Source organism: Bos indicus x Bos taurus, chromosome 13 (genome assembly GCF_003369695.1).
Source record: "Bos indicus x Bos taurus breed Angus x Brahman F1 hybrid chromosome 13, Bos_hybrid_MaternalHap_v2.0, whole genome shotgun sequence".
Lineage (NCBI taxonomy): Eukaryota > Metazoa > Chordata > Mammalia > Artiodactyla > Bovidae > Bos > Bos indicus x Bos taurus.
In genome coordinates this window covers 4608776-4634585 of record NC_040088.1, presented here as the reverse complement: position 1 = coordinate 4634585, position 25810 = coordinate 4608776, and the positions used below count along the sequence as shown (strand labels likewise).

The 25810-nt window shown below is 41.9% G+C and overlaps 1 protein-coding gene across 5 annotated transcripts in view; it reads right to left on the bottom strand.

Annotated features, from left to right (window-relative positions):
* Positions 1-22928, bottom strand: part of ADNP (activity dependent neuroprotector homeobox) — a 31052-nt gene extending 8124 nt beyond the window's left edge. Inside the window, exons 1-5 of one of the 5 annotated variants that reach the window (XM_027558265.1) lie at positions 22769-22856; positions 20563-20736; positions 19539-19651; positions 2363-2475; positions 482-574 (exon numbers count right to left, since the gene is read on the bottom strand). In XM_027558265.1, the coding sequence (XP_027414066.1) occupies positions 482-574; positions 2363-2470 (201 nt within the window). In that variant the 5' untranslated portion in view covers positions 2471-2475; positions 19539-19651; positions 20563-20736; positions 22769-22856. Of the gene's footprint in view, positions 1-481; positions 575-2362; positions 2476-19538; positions 19652-20562; positions 22259-22768 lie in introns of those variants that run through there. The other 4 variants (XM_027558266.1, XM_027558263.1, XM_027558268.1 and 1 more) reach the window with 4 other exon arrangements.
* Between the last annotated feature and the right edge of the window lie 2882 nt (positions 22929-25810).

Here is a 25810-nt window from a genome sequence, read left to right as displayed (position 1 = left end):
TATCCCACAGCCCGAGTGCTGGCTCAGACTACCCCCCAGAGGCTGGGTGACGATACAGACGAGCAAGAAAACCTAAATGGAAGAAAGAGTCCTGACTTCCCCTTTATAGAAAAAACAAGGACTGCAACACAGAAAAATGATGGATACCCTAGATAAACTGAACACTGGACGGAACACTAGAGAATCAGAAGAACCAGAATACTTTTGGCAGGGTGAGAGGAGGAGAGGGGAATTCTGGTATACATTGGGCGTTACAACTTTTAAGTAACAAACTTTGCTATTCCTCTTACATATAGTTTCAGGACAATGAAAAAAACTAGACCAAAGTTCTTCCTATTTTTCTCTATCTCTTAGGAAAGTATGAAATAATAAATTTTTAACACTTTCCACATTAGGTTGTCTACAAATAATGTAACACTATGAAAGGCCCAGAACTGAAAAGGGGAAACGCTGCCTTGGGGCAGCCTCCCGCGCCGCTTACCTGGTTCTTCGTAAGCGAGGGGTCCCACAGTCCTACATCCTCCCATGTAGTGTTTTTCAAATAAAAGTCATTAGGTTCAAACTGTTTAAAGTCCTAGAAAACAGTGAGAGAAGTTTCAAAAACATGGTATTAATTCTAGCCCAACTTGACATATAAATCCTCTCTCTTACTAGGGCTGGGGAGATGAACAGAAAGTCAACCCCACCCAGAACGAGACGAGGAGTAGTAAGGTTCTTAGGAAAAACAAAAGGGCACGTAGGTGTTACAGTGAACACGGTACATCAACTGAACATTCTCCTCATGGTCACCAGGTTTCCAAAGAAACCATTGGAAGCTCTACTTAAGTAAAAAATTAAGCCATGTATTGATACCAAAGCACCCTTCTTAAGAGCTGTACCTCATCAGCTGTAATATTAGAGCAGAGCGTAAGACAGCGACATTCACTCAGTCTTAGCACTACAAATGTGGTATTCTGGTTCCGTGAAGAAAAATGTTCTATGGAGATGGGGGTGGGGTGGGATTGGACTAGAAGGAAAACTCAGGATTTCTGAACCCCCAAAGGAGGACAGCTACTCAAAGAAAGCATGTGATATTATGTTAAATTACTCTTATGTAAAAATTTGACCCCCCCCCCAAGCTTGAGCTAGGAATATTAAGTTTTATGGTAAAATTCCTCTTGTTCCCAAAAGGTTCACAGTTCAGAGTGGAATATCAAGTATACATAAATATATTCCAGAGTACGTAGTGGGTGTAATAGGGATGAACAAATCAAATGTAGGATAGGAAAAGTACCTTTAATATTTGCACTATTTATTCTTGTGAAGATTACCCCACTGCATGGGAAGTAAATGGACTACTTCATCAGGTAGATCTACCTGTACCTGAAGTATTGGAGAGGGTGTGGAGTGAACTTCCACACTGGGGATGACATAGCTAGAGAAATCCAATTCTGAGAAGCTTTAGTCTTCATGATATGCCCCTAGAGTATGTAAGGGAACCAGGAAAAGAAAACCTGTTGCATGAAGGAAATTGCTTTTTCACTTTCAATTTCTTCCCAACATTTACCAAGTGCCTGTTGTGTGCCCAGCACTGTGCTAGGTGCTGAGGAGACACAGATGGGCAAGGTAGTTACAGTCCCTGGCCAGCTGGAACATAAAAGGCTAGTGGGAAAAACAGCTTTAAACATTTCTTTCCAATCAGAGGTTTCTGATCCACTAAGCACAAGATCAGAGTAATGAGATCTAGAAGAGGAGACCACTGCACTGGTTATCCCACAGGGCTGGTAGAAAGCTCACAGAATAAAAGGCGAGAAAAACAGTTTGTAAAGTGCAAACTGTTCCCGAGGGAAAGACAATAGTCTACGATGGGTCAAAAGGGCCTACAAACGCTCAAACCCGAGGAAAGAGACGACGAGCTCCCAAGCACTGCGCCTCAGCAATCAGGAGGCCGGCCAAACACTCAGGCACATCGGAAGGAGAAAGGGCTCCGGAGTCCCACAGACAGACCTGCCACATGCTCAGCTGTGAGGGGACCTAGTCCTTTGCTGGTTCTTCACATGCGTATCTGAGAGAAGAATTCCTATACCCCCCTAGGGGCTGTTTTAAAGGATTTGAATTTAGAGACCATTTTAAAGCACCTAGTAGAAAACGTCCGATGTGGCACGTTCTCAGTGGTAACTGCTTTTGCTTCAGGACGCAAAGATGAAAAAGCCCACTTTAGGGAGAAGGGAACAAGTTAGGCTAATTGAGAAAGTTCTAGCAAAGCTAATGCTGCAGTTAAACTTCAGAATCGAATCTAAAAACGAACGATCCTGGCCACCGACACAAAGTAAGGGAGCAGAAGCTGAGTCGTGTGAAAATTAGAAAACGGCATGCTACTTACTTCTATGTGTTCTTTACAGTATTCCAACCCAATGTCACTAAGTATTTTTTTCACAGTTTTCCGGGCTTTTCTTAAACTGCCAAGATTGTTGACAGGAAGTTGGAACATAGTTTCTATTGGAAAAAAAAATTTAAGTCAAGTCAAAACACGAGCAACTTGCAATATTTACTAATTCCACTGATGGTAGGATCATAAACCCTGGCCCAGTATGACAAAAAAAGGTGAGTAGATATCCTTATCCAGTATGTTCTGAACCCTTAAAGGAAGCACAGCCTGACCTTCTCTACCTCTAACAGGACATTTTATGCTGTAGATGACATGAATCCAGTGAGGCAGAGTTCTGATCAGACCTTTAAAAAACTAGTTTGGGATGAAATATTTAAAGTTGAGAATTAGGATTATATCCCAACCGATTACTTTAAAATCAAATGTGAATGTTTTTCTCCTTGTGATGTTGAACCTCTGAAAACAGAAAAATGTTCACCATTTCAGTGTCATTACCACCTAATCTTGAGTGCCAGAGAAAGTAAGTTTGTGTTGCCTGGGAACTATCCTGCAGATTGTGACGGGACTGGGAGTTTCTGCACACTACCCAAACTAGGCATGGATGGCCGTGTATCCCGCCCCACAGTCGGCACCACTCCTGGACAAAGGCACTCTCGTGCCGTGGAGTCAGTGCAGAGACGGGGAAAGCCCGCACTAGGCGTCAGAACAAACGGTTAACTGACAGAATCAGGGGATCCTTCTGAGAAAGGAAAAGCTTCTGTGTATATGAGGGAACTGAAAAATTATTTAAATGACCCAATACATAAAAGCAGAAATTTAGATCCACTTTTCCAAGTTCCTTAAAAACAATGGTTAAGAAAATAAGATAAAACTTGGGCAACTGATAATTTGTATGGCTTGCAAAGTGACCATGAATGTTCCCTACACAGCAGGGTAAAAATTTATCATTGACTTAATAATCTAAATAAAATTTACAGGCTATAAAGTAACTCTAAAGACCAAAACCAGGCAGAAACAAAAGCCAATACATTAGGATTTAAAGTTCAGTACATGCAAATCTGGCTTTCTAATCATTAAGGCCGTCACTCTCATACCACCACCGTTTGTAAACCACGATCATAAAGTCAACTAATTCAACTGTGGTAAGATAAGTTACTGCACTACTATTCTAGAAATCAATATTAACTATGAAAAATGAGGGGGAAAATGAATCTTACCAAAAACCCCAGCAACTTCCAGAAATCCTAAATCTGGATATATTACCAGAACTTGGTATACCTGAGGCCAAAAGCAGCATGCAGCTGAGACAAACGTCCTCACGATGGAACCCTAGTTAGTCATAAAGCATGGCTCTGGCGTCCTCTGCACACTCTGCATCTCATTCTGCCCAGTATTTTAGCCAACAGACAGGGAAGTCAGTTCTGGTGCAAACTGATTTGCATTAAAGGCCAAATTCACTATCCCTTATGGAAATTTTATTGCTAAATTGTTTTGAACCATCTTTTTGATTCAAAAAATCTGTTGCTTAATAAACTGATTAAAAAGAAAAGAAAAAAAAAAAGGTTCCCACAAACTAGGTCATTTAGAGAAAACCACCTGACAGAAAAGTGTTTCAGAAATAAAGGAGGTGTTCTAGGCTAATTCTGAAGAGACCAAGCATCACAATGAATTCTGAGAAGAGACATCTTGTTTCTCCATTCATTTCATAAACTCTCCATGGGCCCAAATCCAATTCCTTTGGAACTTCCATGTTAATCCCATTCCACTTCAGAGCAGAGATGTGACCCAAAGACAGCCCTTTCTGGTTTTCCCTGCCTCCTGGAAAAGCAGCTCAACATCTTAGTAAAACAAATATAGAAAGATTTGGAAATGTCACCACACACAGAAAACATCCTGGGGAGTCAAACTGCAGCTCAGGATGAAAGAAAACCCCATTTCCTACGGAGAACACCAGTGTTCTAAGTGCCCGCCCCACAACAGCTAACAAAGTTGGTGTAAGACTTCCGAGTGAGGCACACCTCACTGCTCCATGGTACCCAATGTTATCTACCTACAGCTGTGAAAAAGTTAGAATATGCTCATAAGGGAGCTTAGCTACAAAATCTTACATATAAAAGATGATTATTTCAGCCATAAAGTAAATTTCTTCAGTTTACTTGAGTTGAATGAAACAGTCTTATAAATAATGACACTGCTTACTGGAAAATGCTGTACAGAAAATGGTTATTCTACAACTAGCTAGGAGGAATCCAAGTTAAAGTTTACATTGAAAGATGAAAAATATTCTCGGTTAAGATGGTAACTGTCTTCATAAGCAGGTTTCTGACATTTCTCATCATCTTGGGAATTCTATCATTTGCCCCTTTCCCTGGATGAAGGTACCCTTCACGGAGACCATCTCCAAAATTTTGTCCATCTGGAGCTAGAATAACACATTCATGTGTGTTAGCACCCTCAAAAACAATTAAAACTTCCTCTAGCTTTTCACTTACTGAATAAAACACTTTTTTCAGATATAAAGCAGGTACATGGTATAGAAATACAATGAGTAAAGAAGGCTCCCTCCTACTCCTATCTTCCATTTTCTGTGTGTATTTCTTCAGTTTTTCTATGCCGACAACAAGCCAAAGATTCCTTGAAAGAAAGTCTCCAACAACCTCTATCAGCTAATGTTAGAATTATTATGGGTGATTAGAAAAAGAACTCAAGGGCCCTATGTTTTTTAATTTTTTTCCCAGCTCATTGCTTGCTGTTAAGAAACAACTTCAAATCAACAGCTTCCTTTGGGGTTCATTGATGTTATCTATTTGATTCTTGTTTAAAAACATTTAAAAGACACTGGCCTCTGCTTCACCCCTTAAAAGCCTTTTGAATCAGAAACTGAATCAAAGGGCCCACACCTTCCTATTTATTCTGTTCTTAACTGGGAAGGGAGAAGGACAGAGTAAATAGGCAGTTGACTGCCTGAGGTTAAGGGGAACTCCTCACTTCTGAACAGACCTGAAAATATTCACCATCATTGCTCTTAGGGAGGAAGGTGTCTTACGATAACATCAAACTGCCTAGAGGTGGGCACTGAAAGGAGTACAGATGGATGGGCATGCTCTCCAGATTTGCCCCCAAGTGGCTAACCATTCTCATGAGCCTCCTTGGCTATCAGAATGGCCACTTTCAGCAGGTCAGCACCACTATCCGAATACTAAGGAAAGCTTCCTTTAGCCAAACCATACACTTCTGGGCTCACAGCATAAAAAAGGGGAAAATATCCAATTTAATAGAATGAAACCACTGTTCATGGGTTCATCAATCATTTGGAGCACTTTATCCATTAATGTGCTAAATATAGAGAGCTGAACAGGATACAGTTCTTCCCCTTCAACAGCCCATCTTGCTTCTCGGGTATACAGCAGGCACTGGGTCACTGGAGTAAAGGAGATACTCGTTCCCCTCCCTGTCCAGCTTCCTCTTGGAACCGCCAGAGCAGAGAGTATATGACTCTGGTTAACCAATTAGTGTTCTCTCTCTGAAGATTCTGATTAAGTACAGACTTTGACATGTGCCCCAAACAGGGCTAACAGTGAGCATGAGAAAAGCACAGAACAGAAAACTCTCCCGCTGCTGCTGCTAGATCCTCAATCCAGCTGTGCCCGAAAGACAGTCCTCTTGATTTCACCATTCCTCCCCCAAACTTTTCATAAACAAGTACAAGCACATCATCACTTTTGCTTAAGTTTTAGTTCATGGTGCTTGCAACCAAAAGTTTTGGTAGTGGGAAACAGAAGAGGAAGTGAGTAAGTAAGAGGGAAGATTGGGAATTTTATGCAAAATAATTACATTCGTGAACTGGGAGTAGTAGGAATTTGTCAGGAAGATACAATTATTCTGAAAGAGGCATCGGGCCCTGGTTTCATTAATTAAAAACAAAAACACTTTATAGGAAGAGTAAAACACCTGGTAAATTCTAAAAGATTTTGGGAAAAGTTCAAACTCATTAATAATGGAGTTAACATTACTAAGTCTTCTATTAACTGAAGTGAATTTTGGTTAAGCATATGCCATCTGATGAACTACACTTAAATCTTCAATTTTTGAGAATGATTTAAATTCACTACTGAATATTTCAGCCATATTCCTTCTTATCAATCTCTGCAAAATATACCCACACCTACTGATTAGGGCCAAAACACTAAAGTTTTACTAATAACCCCGGCCATATTCCCTCTCAGAAAGTAACTCCTTCCTCAGAAAGCAAGAGTCAGATGATTGAAATGAAAATATGTGATCTGAGGCCATAGGGTACAGATGATTTAAAACCATATGAATTCTAACTATACATAAGACTGATCAAATGCATGAACCTCTTATCTCAAAAGCAAAAATACTCCTTCACACCTACACAACTACAAAGAGGTAAGTAAAAGCAGAAAGAGCCTGCCTCACGAGAAAGTATCTACAGGTCAAATCTTGACAGAAGGATCATGACACATCAATGACTGTGAACTTTATTTAGGCAAAGAGGTCATTAACTGACAAACACAATAACCATCGTTTCAGAAACGAGCTCTGCCAGGAGGCTTAAACCTTGTCAGGGGCTGCACTCAGGCTCATCTGGGCCAAGAACACGGAGAGGAGCCCAACAGACGACAGTGCTAGTTCAGGAGGCTGAAGGCAAGATGTGTAGGACCAACAGACAGCAGGGCTTGTCTGTACACTGCAGTCCCTCAGCAAAGACACCATATCAAGGACAGCATCATTTTGTCCCTGTTTTTAGAAGAAAAGCATTTATAATTGCGCCATCAAAGTAAAAACAAAACAAAAAGAACCCCCATGAAACCCAATATTAAACCTTTGTCTGCTGCTGCTGCTGCTGCTGCTAAGTCGCTTCTGTCATGTCTGACTCTGTGCGACCCCATAGACGGCAGCCCACCAGGCTCCCTCGTCCCTGGGATTCTCCAGGCAAGAACACTGGAATGGGTTGCCATTTCCTTCTCCAGTGCATGAAAGTGAAAAGTGAAAGTGAAGTCGCTCAGTTGTGTCCGACTCTTAGCGACCCCATGGACTGCAGCCCACCAGGCTCGTCCTTCCATGGGATCTTCCAGGCAAGAGTACTGGAGTGGGGCGCCACTGCCTTCTCCGAAACCTTTGACTAGCCATACATAATTGAATCAGGAAAGAAAAAAAAAACAACCTCCAAATCAAACTTCTACAGATTATATTTTAAATAACTGCAAGTATGGATCTAGTACAGCATTTTCCAGTATACAAATTCTTCATATTTTTATGTGCATTCTTACATGTTTCAAGTTGCTAATAAAAATATATGGTGCTAATTTAACAGGCCAGCAAATACAGAAGTAAATACAGTAGTGTGTCCTGGTTTCCAGCACCTGCAGGCATAACTCTGATACTTTATGTAGGAAGTGAAATCTGAACATACGCTAGAATGACAAGTACTATATCAGTTATACTAGTGAATGCAAATCTACAATTTTCATGGAGAAAAGCATTTCTAACACTATTGAGAGGCAGACCAGACCAGGTTTTTGGTAAAACCTGAACATAAGTTGCTCAGTCTAAACCAGTGGTTTCCACTGCCCCCACCTGACCTTAAAGAGATGAAATCCTTGTTTTTAAAGAAATCTTACTTGGGGACTTCCCTGGTGGTCCAGTGGCTAAGACTCCTCACTCCCAATGCGGAGAGCCTGGGTTCGATTCCTGGTCAGGGAACTAGATCCCACATGCCACAACTAAGATCAAAGATTCTGTGTGCTGCAACCAAGATCCAGGGCGCCAAATTAAAAAAAAAAAAAAAGAAATCTTACTTGAAATATGAAAAGGATAAAAAATGGAGAGAGGGGCTCAGGTTGATAGAAAGAGGAAGAAGGAAAAGTTCTCCAAGTCTCTCATTGAAACAGTAACTTGTCTAAACTAAGCTCAATATGCAAATTTATGCCAAGGTCACCCAAAGCATTAAATCTGATGGCTAGAGCAGAATTCCAGTGGTTTACTGAAAATCTCCCCTGAATAAAATTACAGTCTTATCAGAATACAGTTACAGGAAGCCCACAGTAAGCTTAAGAATTAGGACACAGTTTATACTCCTGTTTTCTAAACATTTCTACATTAAAGCTGTTAAAAACAAAAACAACAAAAAAAACACCTCTCTGGAAACATCTTTTTGGTAAGGAGTTGGGGAGAATCAAAGGCCAGAAATGATGCCATTACTAGTGAAGAAAAAAAAAAAAGGCAGCGATATATTCTAAGTCAATAAAAAAAATCAGGAAGACATTCAAATACATACTACAATATATACTACATTCAAATACACTACAGTATAAACAATTTCAGTTCTGGTACATCATCAACCCAAATTAATATGTAAGAAATTCAGATCCTAAATACTTAAAACAATATTCCACTTAATGTTGGTACAAGTATTTATATAACCCAAACTGGGGTTTTTAAGTCAGTATTTGAAATTTCTTTAAACCACTGATCTAACTAAATAATATTTAAAGTTATGCTCTTTTCTAAGAGGCGTAGGCATTTGAAGAGAAACAGGAAGAGAATTAAAGCATCAGGTACTCCACTGCTACCCATGATGGCACTTAAAAATATGTGTGTGATGTCTTTGTGGAAACATTTTGGACCTGTTAAGTTAAAAACTACTCAGGCAGAAGGAAAACTTCATTTCCATATTTCTGTCACCCCTCAGCAACATATTTAATACTATAAATATCACTCACTGAGTAAAAGTGTGGTCACTATAAAACACTTTCTTTTTATAACCAATTAAGTGTTTATCTTTCCTGACTATTCTGGGATCCCAAGTGGTGAACACAGACACCTTACATGCTTTGCAGGTTGTCACTAGCCCTACATTTAAATTAAGCCAGATGTAAAAAGGTTTATACATTTGTATTTTAAGGAAATGAACCTTGTAAAGCCTTTCTAGAACAACCCTCTGATGAGTGAACACATCGGGAGTGTAGAGCCTACATCCAGTCTGGAAGCAATCACCCCACTCAATCTTTTCCTAAAACACAGACCCGAACAGAAGCAGCTTATCTTTCAATTTCCTATAACTGTGGGCAAAAGACCTTCCAGATGCCACAGGCTCTTCACATAAAAGGCAGCTGGGTGTCCTCCTTTTCCTCTCTTCCTCAATCTCAAACACCACAAAACAAGTAACTGACTATCCAGGAATAGAATGCTACTCTGGATTAGTGGATAAAACTGTGCAGCATAAAAGAAAGTTCAGTCTCCTTTTCACCAGAAAATGTTCAGTAGTGCCAAGGAATTTGGAAAGCCCAGAGGGATCAGAAAAAGAAACTACTTTGCCAACGAAGATACACGTGCACCAAAGGTAAATTTAAACACTAAACATCAATCGCGTTGCTTAGGATGATCATATTAGAACACTGTTAATAAAGACAAGAAGCAAATAGGAAATGTAACTAATTTTTCTTCTGTTCTTAACTACTAACTGAATTTTTCCCACTATTCTTTCAGTTTGATAATAAAAGAAACCCAATTAAAAAAACATTTTCAAGTTTTTAACCAAATCAGTTATTAAACCCCTTATAACTAAGTTTTCCTAACTATTTCTCTGGTAGGTAGACTGTATTTATGCAAGGCAAAATGTCTGTATTCTCTAGATACAGCATCCTGTACAGAAATGTTTTATCACAGGGACACTTCTGTCCCCTCTCTATCAACAGTGTGTGACTCTCTCCCACACACAGCTCTGCTCTAAGAGACTGTCTGCCTGACTGCTTAGTGTGAGCGAAGCACAAACCCCACCAGGCAGCTTGTCCCGCGCGGAACAGTTGTGTTCACGAGTTTACTCGACACGCTCTGAAAGCAGCCCACGACTCTCGGTTCAGCTGCGTAAGTCTAAACACTGAGCTGCCCAACAGCCTTTCCAGGTGTTCACCCCTCCCCGCTCCCCTCCCAGGAGCCCCCTCTCCAAGCTCCCACGCTCAGTGCTTCTCACAGCTCCTTCCCTCCTCACCTCAGCCAGTCCCCAGCAAATGGGCTCCAGCTGGCCAATCTCTGGTGCCCTGTTAAAACATGGTTACTTCAGGCGTGACATGATCAGGCCAAGAGGGACAGTGCTTCCATAGTTCTCAATATGATTTTTAAACTAATGCTCCTAAAAGGTGCATCTGTATTGGCTGCATTCACTTCACACACACGACTACAAACAGCCTTTTTCATTTTGGCATCATGTGCCATCGTTTTCAGCATTAGCTGGTTTAGCTGATGAGAAAAAGATACTCTATTCTGAATACGTGTCTGGTTACAAAAGAAATAACTATCAACAATCTTTAGGCATCTTCTCATTGAAGGGGCATGGACATACAGGCCTTAAGAAGGACAAAAGATTAAGATTCATATTTCAAATCATAGTATCAACTGAAATCAATTATGAAAATGCAGCACTCTGAATCACTGAGAAGAATCTAGGGTTTTACTTAATCTAAACTCTTCTTGTTTTACAGAGAAGCAACTGAGAAGCACCCGGCTTAAGGGCAACGAGCGTGTCACTCACAGAGCTGGGTCTCAAGGTCATCTTCAGACCTAGGATGCAGTGTTCTTCCTATTATCCATGCAGAGGAAGCTCTGATCACTGACATTAATTAAAAGTAAACAATGCATATGATATACACACATCTGAAAGTGTCAAGACTTTAATATCCAAGGATGAAATAACCATAAATAATTCAGTCAAACCAGCTCAAACAGAGATATAAGATTAAGAATGCATACATACATCTCAGATCAGATGGTCCCATTACCTTCAAAGAAGTGAGACATGAACTCAGCTCTGACTGAGACCACTTGCCCTACAGTGCTTTAAACATCACTATGGATGCCGACAGTTACTAGATGGTCACATCTGAGAGACAGCTTTCTATCCAAGTTGTAATGGCAGCATCTTGCAAAATGAGAACCACAATCTTAGAATCCTTAAATAAAATAGCTTTTAAAAAGCCAGATGTATATTCTAGGTCTCCCTTATGATAATGAACCAGTTAACCATTATCATGCTCAAAGAGTGTTCTGAGAACTGCCTAGAAAAAGCAGAGGCTTTAGCCATCTTTTTTCTTTCTCTAAGGGCAAGGGCAGGCGGGGGACTAGTCTGCTCTCAACTGCCTCTAAAGCTCAGGTTCCTTTCCCCTGCCAAATCCTGTTCATTACTGTTACAAAGGCAACTGAGAAATGAAAACACATGTCCAGGCAAAAGCTTGCACACACATGTTCTCCACATTATTCGTAATATCCAAGAAGGAGAATCAACCCAAATCTCCATCAACTGATAAATGGTTAAGTAAAATGTGGTAATATCGATACATTGGGATATGATTTAGCCATAAAAAGGAGTGAAATGCTGATATATGCTCAATACAATGAACCCTGAAAATACCATGCCAAATGAAAAGTCACAAATGGCCACTTATTGTATGATTCCATTTACATGAAGTATCTAGAAAAGGCAAATCTCAGAGACAGGAGATTAAAGTTGCCTAAGGTTGGAGGAGTTGTGGGGGCAGGGAGGGAATAGAAGGTGCCTGCTACTGGGTACTAACTAGGGTCTTGGTGGGGTGAAGAAAATATTTAAAAATTAATTGTGGTGATAGCTGCACAACTCTGAATATACTAGAAAACATTGAATCATATACTTTAAATGGGTGAACTGTATGAAATACAAAAAATATTTTAAGCTGTTAACAGGCCTAAGATTACAAAATGTAGATAAGGTGACGAACACAAATAATTTTACCCAAAGACAAGACAACAGTAAATACTGGGGTATACTTATCCTTCCAGATTTTATGCATGCATAATTTTTCTTAAAACAACAACAACAACATACACACAAAAAGGGAATCAATGTATTTTATTCAGCATTTACTCACACAGCAAGAAAACCCATATTGCTTGAAAATTTTCTAAATTAATTTTTAAGAATTATGCATTCCAATATAGCAGATACTAGCCACACATGGCTCCTATGCACTTAAAATGAGGCTAGTCTGAACTGAGCTGAGATGCTTTAAACTTCCGCCACTATCCATCTCCACAACTCCTTCACCTTGCAGAACCGAAACTCCATCTGCATCAAAGAGCAACGCTCCATCTCTCCCCTCCCATATGCACCTGGCAACCACCACGCTGGTGGCCTCTATGATTCTGACCACTCGAAGTACTTCACAGAAGTGGAATAATAAATACCTGTCCTTTTGTGACTACTTATTCTACTCAGCATAAATGCCTGTAAGGTTTACCCAGCTGTAGCATCACATCAGATTTTCTTTCCCTTTCAGGCTGGACAACATTCCATGCTATGTAGGCATCACATTTATCCATTCACCTGCTGGTGTACACTTGCTCTTTCAGCTACTCTGAATAACACTGCTGGGAACATGGGTGTACAAGCAGCTCTCACAGACAAACGTGTGTGTTGCTACATCACGTGGTAACCCTGTGGCTCTGCCATTTACACTCCCAAGTGTACAGGTTCCAATTTCTTCACCTCCTCACCAACACTTGTTTTTCTCTTTTTGACAGTAAGCATCTTAATGGGTGTGAGGTTATTACTTTCATCATAATTTAAATTTGCTTTTCCCTAAAGATTAGCGATGTTGAGCAGCTTTCCATGCACTTTTTGGCAATTAATATATCTTCTTTACCCATCTAGATTTGCTTTTAAGCATAACATATATTTGAGATTTCCAATGCTTAGTATGAAAAAAAAATGCAAAGTATCTCATAAATAACCTTCCAAAAACAGACTGCATGTTGAAATGACAATACTTTGGATGTGCTGGATTGAAAATTATTCATTTCACTTTTTATTTTTTAAAAAGTAGCTACTGGAAACCTGGAAAAACCTCAAAGATATTATGCTAAGCAAAATAAACCTGTCACAAAAGACAAATATTCCATGATTCCACTCACTTGAGACACCAAGAGTAGTGAAATTCACAGAGATAGAAAGTAGAAGGTGGCTGCCGAGGACTGGCAGGGAGGGGAGAGTGAGGATTTACTGTTTAACAGGGACAGAGTTTGCACTTTGCAAGATGTAAAAGTTCTGGAGATGGATGGTGGTAACTGCTGCACAATAATCTGAGTGTACTTAACGGCACAGAACTGTACACTTGAAAGTGGCTGGTTAACGTGATGCATCGATTTTATGTCCTGTATATTTTACCACAATTCAAGTTAAAAAAAAAGTGACTATCAGAAAAATACAAGACAAAAGTAGTGAATACAGAAGCAGATAAGGCTGTTATTAAGTATCTGTTAAGACTGTTTAAAGCTTCCTTTGAACAGGATAGATCCTTTAGAGCAAGTCCTGGATGTAATAAAAGAACTCTGAAGGCCTTGACAAATTTCTAGACCATTTTGGACTATATTAAATGAGCGCTTCTCTGGTAATACATGAATGGCCTCCAAACTGTTAAGTACTTAAAAAGATAAACCTTAGTAGAGAGTTCACTTTCCTGGCAAAACTGCTTCACTCCAAGAGACCAGGAACAGAGGACTATATCACTTTTGTCCAAGATTGTAAAATTCACTCTGTCTTAACCAACAGTTTAACCCAGGTAGGGTTACTTTAATGAGAAGTTCAATTATATTTTTATTTTGCAAAAAATTGAAATGATTCTACAGCAGGTAGCAGCAAGCAGTACAGAAATTTTCACATAATTTTCATGTATTAAACTTTCAAATCACCTTAAGTTTCTTTCAAACAGTTACAGGATAGAACTGGACAAAAGGAGAGGCCCTAGGAAAAACAAAACAGGAAGCCTTTCCAAAGGTAACAGAATGCTGAAAAATTTAACAGCTTAAACAAGTACTGTTTCCTTTAGTGTTGATGTGGTTCATCAGTACTGAACCAGAATCTAACGGGAAGTAAACCACCTAGTTCACCGCATTGTCAGTCACCAAAACTATAATCACATTGTGACTCACAAAGTTTCAACACGCTCGTCAGTGGCTGGCACATGGCATGTACTCAGTAAGCGCAGAATGAACCAACAGTCCCTGTCTACAAAGGGCTTACAGAGCTGACTCCCTATATGCACACACACACACACACACATACGTATATGGAAAAAAGAAATGCGTTCAGATGCGTCACAGATTAAACGTTCTGAGGCTAAGAGGGACAGTTCATTCTCGGCAGGGGTGGTCAGGAGAGGGTGGAAGAAACTGCACTGTGGCCACCGTGTTCAGAGAAAAACCTGCATTTACTGCACGGCTGCTCCCCGAGCTTCTGAGATCTGAGGGAGCGCACACACACTGCAGAGCTGCCTGCTCCATCTGGACAGTCTGCAAAACAGCCAAAGCCTAAGGTGTAAGGTAACAATATACAGAAGTGATAGCAGAAGGACAGAGGTAAAAAGTTGAAGCGTAAAACTACAGCCGACCTCAAAATTTGTTTTCCAGCAAGACTATATTGGTTTTATGGACAAAAATTCAGCTTCCTATCAGCCACGTGTAAAAAATCTCTGCCCTTCATACCTTTAAACTTCTGTAATACAATAAGTAGGGCGACATAGTACAAGTACTTTTCTTGCCCTGCTAGAAAAGACGGTACAACATAGTGAAAAGTACAGCTCTAGAGCTCGACAGATCTAGAGATCTGTTTAAATCCTTGCTCTGCGGCTTACTAGGTTTGTGACTCTAAAAATGTTACTTAACCTCTGGAGGTCTGTTTCCTAGGCCATAACCAGTATAACACCATTTCACTGTTCAAATGTCAGAAGAATCAAGATGAAGCCAATTAATGCTTAGAGCAGTTATTACCTTAAACTAGATCAGAAGCTACAGCAATACCTTTGCAAATTATGCGTTCATACCAGGATATAGTCTTTTAAAAAGCACAGACTATTGTTATAACTGAGAATCAGATGTGGTTGCCATACATGTTCCTGAATGCATTATAATGTGCATTTATACTTACACAGATTAGTGTTTCTATACATCACTGTGAGCCATTTATGTTAGAGTCAGCATATTAACTTCACAAGTTCTGTGGCACTTATAATAGTTAATGCAATAGAGCATCCACAAGTACCCAAAATAAACCTAGGTGACTCAGAAATACAAAGGTGTGATCTAGAATTTGCTTATAAAGTACATGTGTACTTATAATATAAAATTTGGGTTACTCCTGTTAAAAGGCTTTCAGGCAAAAAGACTAGTGCCTACAACCAGAAACTGTCACTTTTGAGTATTCAGATTTCAGACAAGAACCCTAGAGAAAATGACTGAGAACATGTCTTACATCCCAATCTAGCTTCAGGGAGGGTGTGAGATGGGAAGCATTTCCACATTTCCTCCATTTTAATAGGCGCCCCAGCAAGGCAGGGACACACCGTGGTGAGTGACTCCAGCACTACGCCGCCTAAGTGGAACTGCACAGCCTCGGAACGGCTTGCTGTCAATGGATAACCAGGTTTCAGAGATGTGACAGAGGGAAATCAAATGAATTCACAGGCAGGTCTAAGAGGACATCCAGATGTGTCCATTTATAAATGTGCATTCAATAGCCTAAGATAGAAAGTAAGTTATTTTCAATTCCTTAGTAAGTTTTCCATGCTCTATCAAAACTAGTCAAAATAATTTCTCCATAGTAATGGGACATGTTTTTCTTACTATTCTTGAATAACAAAATACATAATTTTCTTGAATTACCTTAAGCTATCTCCTACAGTCAAGGCTTAGCAAAAGCATTATTCTTACAGCAGGTTTTGCCACTTGATGACTCAATCCTTACACTTTCCACAAAAGCTTTATTTTTCTGATCTCAAACCAGGATTCTTAAGCACTCCCTGCATTTGAACACAGCGAGTCTCGCTTCGTCTTCTTCACCAGAGCAAGAATTAATTGCTGACTTAAAATGTACAATATGTAAATTTTAATAAATCCCACCACATTTCCTCTAGATAGAGGTTTCTTCAGATACATTAGGTTTCAAGAGACCACTCATACAGGTCCTCAATTGTTGCCAGCTCCCACCAGAAAAGGAAAGCCTTACAAATTTTCAAGGGAAGCTCAAGTTTCCATAAGCTCTTAAATGGGAGCATAGAGGGTTCAGAAAAAGACAGAAAAGGCAGAAGGGCAAAAGACAGCAATTATCTGTCTAAGCAAAAATTACTGCTCAGAGGAGAGAAGGAACAAGACTGTCCTAAAACAAAACACTGGGAAGAGCAACAGACCATAAACAAACTTTCCTTTCAGATCCTTATACAGGCAACTTCAAACCTCACACAGTTGCTACTTCTTCAACTACCACTGGCACAACTCTCACTCATCAAGAAGCTAGTATACAGCCAGATGCTTTAACTGCACGGCCTACCTGGGATCCTTGGGTGTTAGCTGACATCCAAACACACAACATCACTATGGAGTTACGAAGCACTCATCTGGGCCCTCATTAGCCCAACAGCTCACAGGGGCACTATAAAAGCCTGTGCTCCAAACACAAGCCTGGGAGCCGGGCCGGACACATTCCAAAGCTCACTTCACTGCTGCACACCGCAGTGCCTTGATTTCCCTACTTGTGAAACAAGGACAGTCCTCAGAGAATTGAGAATGGTTTATAAAGTGCTAAGAAAATGATACCAATATTAAAGGCTTTGACCAAATCATATGTGAAATGACATACAAACAGCTCAAAGCTAAGAGACTCCATTACAATCTACACCCTTACTGGAGAAGCAATTAGGATGTGGAAGGATTTGCTTTTAATTCTAAGAGATGGTCCACGCAGGAGTCTCTTACAGATTCCGTGCGTGTTTTTAGCCACAACGCAGTCTTATACTGTGGCATACGTTCAGGGCGGTCTTCCCCTGGTAATTCTATTCAAAGTCTTTCATGCTCTTCTCCTTAATTTTCAAGCCTTTATTTCTGGAACACTGCTAAAATTCTTGAGATAATCAAGATTTCTCTAGCTGCTGTCTTGGAACTAAGCTAGGGATCAATAAAACCAAGGAGGCCTGTGACTGCATCTGAAGACAGAGGACAGGAACACATACAAGGAGAGAAATTGTAACTGAGGACTGTAACAGTGAAAAGAATTCTGCATTTTACACTTATTAGAACACAAATGTGCACCCCCTCATCAAAACTCACTTTACATAGCTGGCTCACATTTTACCTGTGACTTCCTGTATACAAGCATATCCCTATAGAGAGAGATATGTATCTCCCAGTTTGAGAAGCCTGCTAATATACAGAGAGCCTTCTCCTTCCAGTGAAGCAGAGGATGAATTCTCATTTCCACCGACCCCTCAAAACTGGCAGATTATCAAAGACAGGTTGTGATCAAAACAAAGGTATAAGGGGTACTGAGACCCTAAGAGACTGAGGGAACCCTATCCTCCATCCCCTCACTTTCCAATGAACTGAATCAGGCAAACAAACAGAAAAATACAGTCACGTGGAGCGGTGGCCACTCAGCAATCCAGGTGGAAGGTGCCAATGTGTAAACAAGAAACAGCCTCGACGTTCAAAATATCAATTCACTTAATTAGTGTGGGGTTTGGCTCACACCAGGTTCAAACACCAAGTTTCCAAACTAACAACACAAACCGTGTAACCAACAGAGATGCACATCAGCAAAACCTGGCATTCACTCCAGACTTAACGCCGCAAGTTCTTATAGAACCAGGGGAGGAAAACCTTTCTAAGTTTACATGATGCTAGCAACACATCAAGGTCTGTGAATTTAATTATAATTAATACACAGTGAGTAACATTTCTCTTCATGTTCATGCCTCTTAGGCAAATAAATGAAAATCACACTCTCATGGAAAATATTTCACCTTCTGAAGATATAACAGACTCTATGAGGTTTTTTAAAAGTGAAAGTCCTTTGGAAGTCTAGGTTGAACAAGTAGTTTATTACATAACAGTACTTGAGCATCTTGATGTAAGCTATGAATTAGTTTCTAATCTTATAAAACAAGAATTAAATTTTTGTATTTTCACATTAAAAGAAAAGTTTAAGATTTAAACAGATTAAAAAAAAAAAAAAAAAAACACCCTGACATTTAATTGATTTTCTCCCCCTGTACACTTAAATATATTGTTTTAAAACATTACGTCTGATATTCGGACTTTTTATCTATATTTTATTTGTATATATCATTTCAACACTAAAAAAGTATAATGTGTGTGTGTGTGTGTGTGTGTGTGTATATATCCACCCATCTATTAAGAAAATCAATCTGCCAAGGTCTACGACAACTTATGCATTTTGTTATTTACGCATGGTTCTCAAAAGAAAAAATACTACTTTCAGAATAAATTCTCAAGTTTTCTTTTTATTTTTCCCCTACCCAAGGAGGGATCCCTACTTGTTCCTTTATAACAGAACAGCCCTATCTTCCTTATTAAACTGTATTTTTCACAATTAAATGTGCAGTCAGAATGTGTACATTAACCACCAGATTGCTACTTAAATACTAAAAACTACTTTTAATATTTTCTAAAACTTACCAGTAGTTACACTTCAATATATAATGCACCTAATGTAATTATACTTCTAGCAATCAAATACAAATAATAAACACATGTAGGAGTGTATGTCACTAATAAAATCAAAAGCCATTTTTATTTGATAAAAGCCTATCGATTATTTGCAAACAAGTACACATTCATGGAAAGGTTTGTTCTGATCAGAGAATGTTTCAGGTTTTTAGAAGCTTAGCAACTCTTGAGACGGGGTCATCAAAATAATAATAATCTAGAACTTACTTGCCATTTAATCTATCCAACTTGGTGGCATTCTATTCTTAATATAAACAGTATTATAACTTTTCCTGCACTCCGGTTTAAGGGAAAAAAGACAAACTGAAGTAAAACAAATTCATAACAGGTATGTTTAAAACCAATGACTTTCAGAATAAGGAGGACCAAGGATCTTTAGAGATTCAGTCCAACTTCCTCTATTTCCTACACAGAGACTTTAAGAACCAAAAACCAAAGATTGAGTTAGTTCAAAGTAAAGCAGTCTCTAGTAAGGCAGTGTTAGGAAATTTTCAAAATGGGCCAAAGACAAAGGAATATTTACCTAAAGTTCAATTAAATAGAATACCCATTCCCCACCCTCTAGTTAATTGAGGCTTTTTAATAAACCCTCACAGTTTACCTAAATTTCAGCCCTTCAAGGCCAACTGTTTCACCTTTTTTTTTGAACGCCAAAATCAGGAAACCTTTGAAATTGCAGAATTTATGCTTTTTAAGAGCTCACAGCAAGTTTTCCTGTAGGGGGAAAATGGCTATTACCACTAAGGACATCAGTTAACATTGTATCTTATGCGTAATTTACTCAATCAAACAGAAACACCTTCACAAACTTCACCTCCAACATAACCCTCAAAGAAGAAACTTTATTCAAATTAGTCATTTAAAAAGTTGTACAACTCTATATCAAACACAAATTCAGGTCAAAATTTTATCTACTTAACAAATACTAAACAGTATTTAAAAATTACAAGTAATACCATTTAGATTATATATCTGATTCTTCTAATTACTAAACAAATTATAAAAGCAATTATAGTTAAGTCTCTAATGGAATACCTGAACCAAGCTGCCTCCTTTTCACTCACCAAAATGTTACTTGGTAGCAAATGTCCAATGCAAATTCTCCCTTAAGCATCAACTGGTTAAATATGTTTCAAAGACTACAACATTTATTTTCCCAAAGATTTACCTTGGTGAATCTTTATAAAACACTTGTATCAAGGTCTTAAAAGTACCCCGAGTGTCAATAAACACTGCCAATCTTTGGTAGCAAGTACATGTTCATGGAAAGGCCTGTTCTGATCAGAGAATCTTTACGGTTTCTAAAAGCTCAGCAACTCTTGAGATTGGGTCATCAAAATAACAGTAATTGAAAACTAAAGGTACTTTATACACAAGAGTGCAGAATGAAAATCATTAAAACAATATTAGCAACTTTAAAATTTTCTCTTAAACAAGCCACAAGTCATTTCTCTGTTCAGAACCCATGTCAGCAACCAGCTCTAACCAACCAGCTCTAACTGGTTCCTTGAGGAATGTGGCTAGGCTGAAATTTGGAAGTGTTGGCTTTGGTGGTGACCAAAGAGGAAGAAATCTCTGGCTTCCCTGTTGCTGCAGTTCCCACCCTCCAAAATGAATATACCCACCGGTGTGAATTGACAATGTGGTCCAAAGAGCAAGGCAGGAACGGAGTCCAGATCCTCAAAATGGTAGGACAGGGCATAACCACTAGGCCACCTATCAGTTCAGTACAAAAAGTACAACCCTGCGCATCATGGTGCAAAAGCTGGGGCCTAGGTTTCGCATTGTGCATCTCACACCTATGGAAATAACAAGAGGAGTAAAATCTACAGAAATCAACACACCCTAAGAAGGTGGGTGCTCACAGAAGACTGGTGTCAACACTTTTGCAAAGGCGGTTGGCTACTGGGATAATGAATGGCAATTTCAAGTCCAAAGTTGGAAAGAAGCAAAATTTTACAATCAACTCAGTTGAGTTTAACAGTGGAGAACTCAACATGGGCTTGACGTTTACCAACAAAGCTTTGCAAATCATGACACCCATCTACATGCTTATGAAAATTACTCCCCCACTAAAATCTAACATCCCTCAAGGATTTTGAACTCTCAAAGAGTTGAAAAGACATGGGGCCATGAAGAAGGAATGAAATCAACAATACTCCCCCAAACCTGTTACTCTCAGGTTTTGAACTTTTCCCTTTACCATCTGACCTTGGAAAGATATGGTGACACATTCAAAGCTTAAGGCGGAAGAATTCCAGAGGAGGGGGAATCTGTGTACCAAGATGTGGCAAGGTGATTCGTCAAGAACAAATGTGGATTGTCTAAGGGTCAACACTTTGAAAAAGTCAAAAGAGAAAACTTCTAAACTGCAGGGTGGATTCTTTAATAGAAATAAAATCACTGCTCTTGACTCACTTGATCCTTCACCATGTTGCTGTCAGCTCACCAACTAAGAGTGTCAGAGTGTCTTGCTGGGTCCATTTTCCCATGGTCTGTAGAAGGCGCTGTGAAGCTCATCCTGCTCTAGCTCTGGGGCCCTTCCCCCCTCTGCAGCCTTACCCAGTGCAGGGAATGCGCCCCCTACTGACTCCAACACTCATCGCCTTTAGCCGACTTGGCTGCGGTGCATTTTGGGTGGGGGCTGGTATTTTCTTCATGGCCATAAACCAGAAGCAACAATGCAGATTTATAAAGAAACTCTATCAAGCTACCCAGGAGATTTTTTTTTCCCTTTCGTTTTGAAGGTTCAAGACATTGGCACAAGAAGCATGAGGGAAAGGGCTTGGGTCTGTGGGGATGGACAGCATTAAAATGGCAAACACAGGAAACAGTTTGGTTCTTTTTCCCTCCTAAGCCTTTGTCTGAGAAATGGGGTTATGGCAAGAACTGTCCAGAGGAACGGGGGAATGCAAGAACATCAAGAAGACTCAGTGTGGTATGTGTGTGGCTGAAAAGAATATTAGGTCTTAGCGCTTGGACTTGGGCAGAAGAGGAAGAGAGGTAATCGCGCCTTTTCCAGCAGACAGGCATCCAGATTTGGGGGGGAGGGGAGGGCAGGGAGGCAGTCCAGAGGAAGAGAAGATGTGAATAAATGGGTGCTCAAAGAACTATTCCCATTCATTGCACTAAAAAACCAAAAAACCCAAACCAAACTCGCAGCTTTCTGGATTTCCATTTTTCACCATCTTATTGCAAAGTTGGGGCTCAGAATGCTCGCAAGAGGTCGTGCTAACCAGGCAGCTGCGATTGAGAAAAGGGGGTAGTGGAGGACTCCGTGGTCAGGATAGAAAGGAGCTGGCATGTTGGGGAGGAAGGACCGCACAGGGGAGGCAAAGACTTTCACTTCGTGCCCTGCATGCTCCCCGCCCCCCCAACCTGTCCCCCCTCCCCCAGCTAAAGGTGGGGAGACCCGGCAGAAGGCTCGTCCCAGGGATTGGGGGTGTGCGTGGGGGGCTCGTTTGGGGTGGGGGTCGGGAGAGAGGGATTGGTTCCAAGGATGGGAGCAGCTCGGTTCTCGCTGGGGGCGGGGTGGAGGGAGATGCCACTAGCGGCAAAAGCTCTGGCGGCCGGGGCGGCTGCCGGCCTCCGCGGGCTCGCGGGGCGGGGAAGAGGGGTCGGGCTGCAGGAGGAGGCGCCCGGACCCCGGAGCAGAGCCCGGGTAGCGGTCCGCGCCGGGGCGGGCGCTCCGTCGGCACCGAGTGCGCAAAGGCAGCGCGTGCGGTCCCAACAACAATGCGCCCGCGGGGCCGGCGGGCGGGAGCCGCGCGGGCCGAGGGTCGGGGGCCGGGGCGGCCGCGGGTCCGCGCGCGCGGCGGCCGCCGGGCTTACCTTGACTCGGCCTCGAGGCGCGCGCGGGGCCGGCGTGCTCGGGGGCCGGGCGGCGGCGGCGGCGGCGGGCGGATGGCGGCGGCACGGCGCTGGCGGCGGCGAGGGCGCGCCCGGGGCCTCGTCGCGCTCCGGCTCGGCGGCCTCGGTGGGCTCCGGCTCGCGCCGCGGCCGCGGCTGCTGCCGGGGGGCGCGGCGGGCGCAGCAGAGCGGCGGGCGGCGGCGGCGGCGCGAGCGGATCCCTCCAGTCCCCGCGCGGGCGGCGGCGGCGGCAGCGTCGTCGAGCGGTGCAGACAAAGGAGGGGCGGAGGGAGGAGACGGAGGGTGTGGGAGAGGCGGCTTCACCGGCGCGGGCAGGCGGGCGGCGGCGGCGGCCGCGCTCCTTTCGCTCCTCAGCAGCGGGGACCGAGAGAGGGAGCTGTGTCTGAGGAGACGCCAAAATCCCCCTTAGCGCTGCCTGCGGGAGGGGGAGGGGGCACAAGATGGCGGCGGCCGGGGGGGGCGGGAGTTCAGTTCATGGATCCCGGCGGGCGGCGGAGGGGAGACCGGGCCGGCGGAGGCGGCGGCGGCAACGGGCGGGGGAGGGGGCTGATCCCGCGTCTCCCCTCGGCAGACAATACAAGCGCTTCGGAGCGACTCCCCGAACCTGCCCTAGCCAAAATGGCGGCCGAGAAAGAGCGGAAGTGACGTAAGTACCTCATTAGCATAAGAGGACTCATTGTCCAGCTAAGTAGGGGGGGCAGTGGGGGCCAGTACCCCTTCCCCCCATGCCCCCCAAAGACAACTCTCACTTCCATATGTGCCTGCACGTAACTTTTTCTGAGGGAGGGTGGCATCAGCACCCCTATCCCCGCCTCAGGGAAATTATATAATCCCCACTGAGGGGGAGCTCTCGCGAGAACCAAAAGGATTTGCCATTGACCCACTAGGAGGCGCCGCGGATAATGGCCGCAGTGCGCTTCCATGGCCCTTGTGCACGGCGGGCGCCTTCCTCTGGTCACAGCGCCGACGGCGGAGGTACAAGCAGCGGGCCGCAGCACGCCCTGCACTCAGTCAGGTGGCCGTGCTGGGGATCCCTGCGCGGGCCCGGCTGGGCCTGGACTACATCTGGCGGGAGGGGCGTGTGGGCAGCCCCGCGGCTCCACGTGCTGGGAAGCCCGCGCTCCCGGGCTCGGCAGAAGGAAGCCTAGGACACCTGGCCGGCCATGCCCGACACTTCCTGCCTTAGAGGAGGCGTGAGGGCCTCGTGCTTCACACACCGACCAGAGATGCGACCCAACTCATGGGTGCTTGACCCCTTGCGGGTGGGGTGGGCTATTCAGTGGACAGGCCTGCATTTTACAGAAGGCCGGCTGTTACCCGGGGACAGGGCATTCTTCCAAATCAGTGATGGGCTCTTCTCTTTGGCCTGAAGAAAACAAATGGGATCCCTCGTTTTTTGAGGCCATTGGCCTAGTGAGCCAAGGATGAGAAATGATGTTGCCAGTGGGCCTCCATAAGATCCTCGAAAACCACAGACTAGTCCCAAAGACAGTCACTTTAAGTGCTCCCACAATTTGGATAGCACAGAACGTAATGGAGGCCTTTGAAGAGTTAGGTCAACCCCAGCCAACACATCATCTCAACATTCTTGAACCCATCTTTTATAGCTGAGTGTCTATCATTGGCTAAACATACTTAACAATGATGTCTATTGTGGAGAATTAACCAAACCCGTTAAGATGTGCTCTGTACATCTTACACTTATTTTGCTGTTTCTCTAAATTTCAAGTTAAGTTTCAAACAATAGGTAACACCCCCAAAGAAGCTGACTTAATTGAAAATAGTACAAATTATGGTTACATAGAGCTTACTGTCTAAGGCTTCAGTTAGCAGGTTTAACAAGCTGTTTCATCCAACTCAGTATTCCATTCATTTCTGAAATTGTGATAAAATATATCTTTAAAAGCCAAATCAGTACTTCAAGGGAAAACAATAGCTGGAAAAAGTTGTAAAAAAAAGAAGAGGGGGGACACTGAAAACAGTTTGATTTTACAGAGACAAAGATGAAGAATCTAATTACATGTTGCAGAAGACACTAGCAACAACTAATATGAAATAAAACAATTTTTAGTTTTTTTTTAGATTCCATACTTAGATTCATACAGAGATAATACCAATACAAAGGGAGAACATCTGGATTTCATCCTTGGCCCCATTTACGAAGTAAAAAGGGATGCTGGATTCACATGTAAATGTTTAAATAGATTTTCCAGTATTTAAGTCACTAGACTTACTACAAAAATGCATCTAAATAGTCCAGATTCTTTTCTAATAACTTCCAAATGGTCCAAATTTTCACTGCCCAAATACTTTACTGTAAATTCCAACAGTGATACTGTTGGATTGATTGTAGGAATAAGAATCAAAAGACTAAAAAAGGCAAAAGGTACCTAACCTACGCCAGTGACATCTGAGAAGGCAATACTTTAGTAGTGAGATCTCTGAGGTGGTTATTTAATCTCTGCTCCACATAGCTGACAATAAAGATTTAACTTTGGGTTTAGATGAAAAAGAAAACATACAAAAAATTCTTTGTTATCTTGAAACTAACTTCACATCAGTGATGATAAATTTCCTAGCTGTTATCAGTGATGAGAGAAGTTATTTCCCCGAGGGGTCCATGGTGGGCTCTGCACAGAAGGGAGACAGAATAGCACTGGCCCTTCTTAGAACATGTTCTGTGAATCCAACCTCGGAACAGGTCATGTTCAAAATGACACCAAAGCTTGTATACTCTGGTATTCATTTCTGCTAAGATCTGTTGGGAATGCAAATGAAAAAATCAGATTTTAAATTGCTTTAGCAGCCAAATTAAACTAGGAAAATGTAGTCAGAGAAATACTGTCCAATAAATATGTTTATTTCATTTAGAGACGCCTCTCCCTTTTACTTGTAAAGGAAAAGTCAACTTGATTTTAAGCTCATTTGCTTCAAGTATGTCTCACTCAAAATTTTAAAAGATACTACATGATCTAAAAGCTATGTTATAATCGGAAACTTATT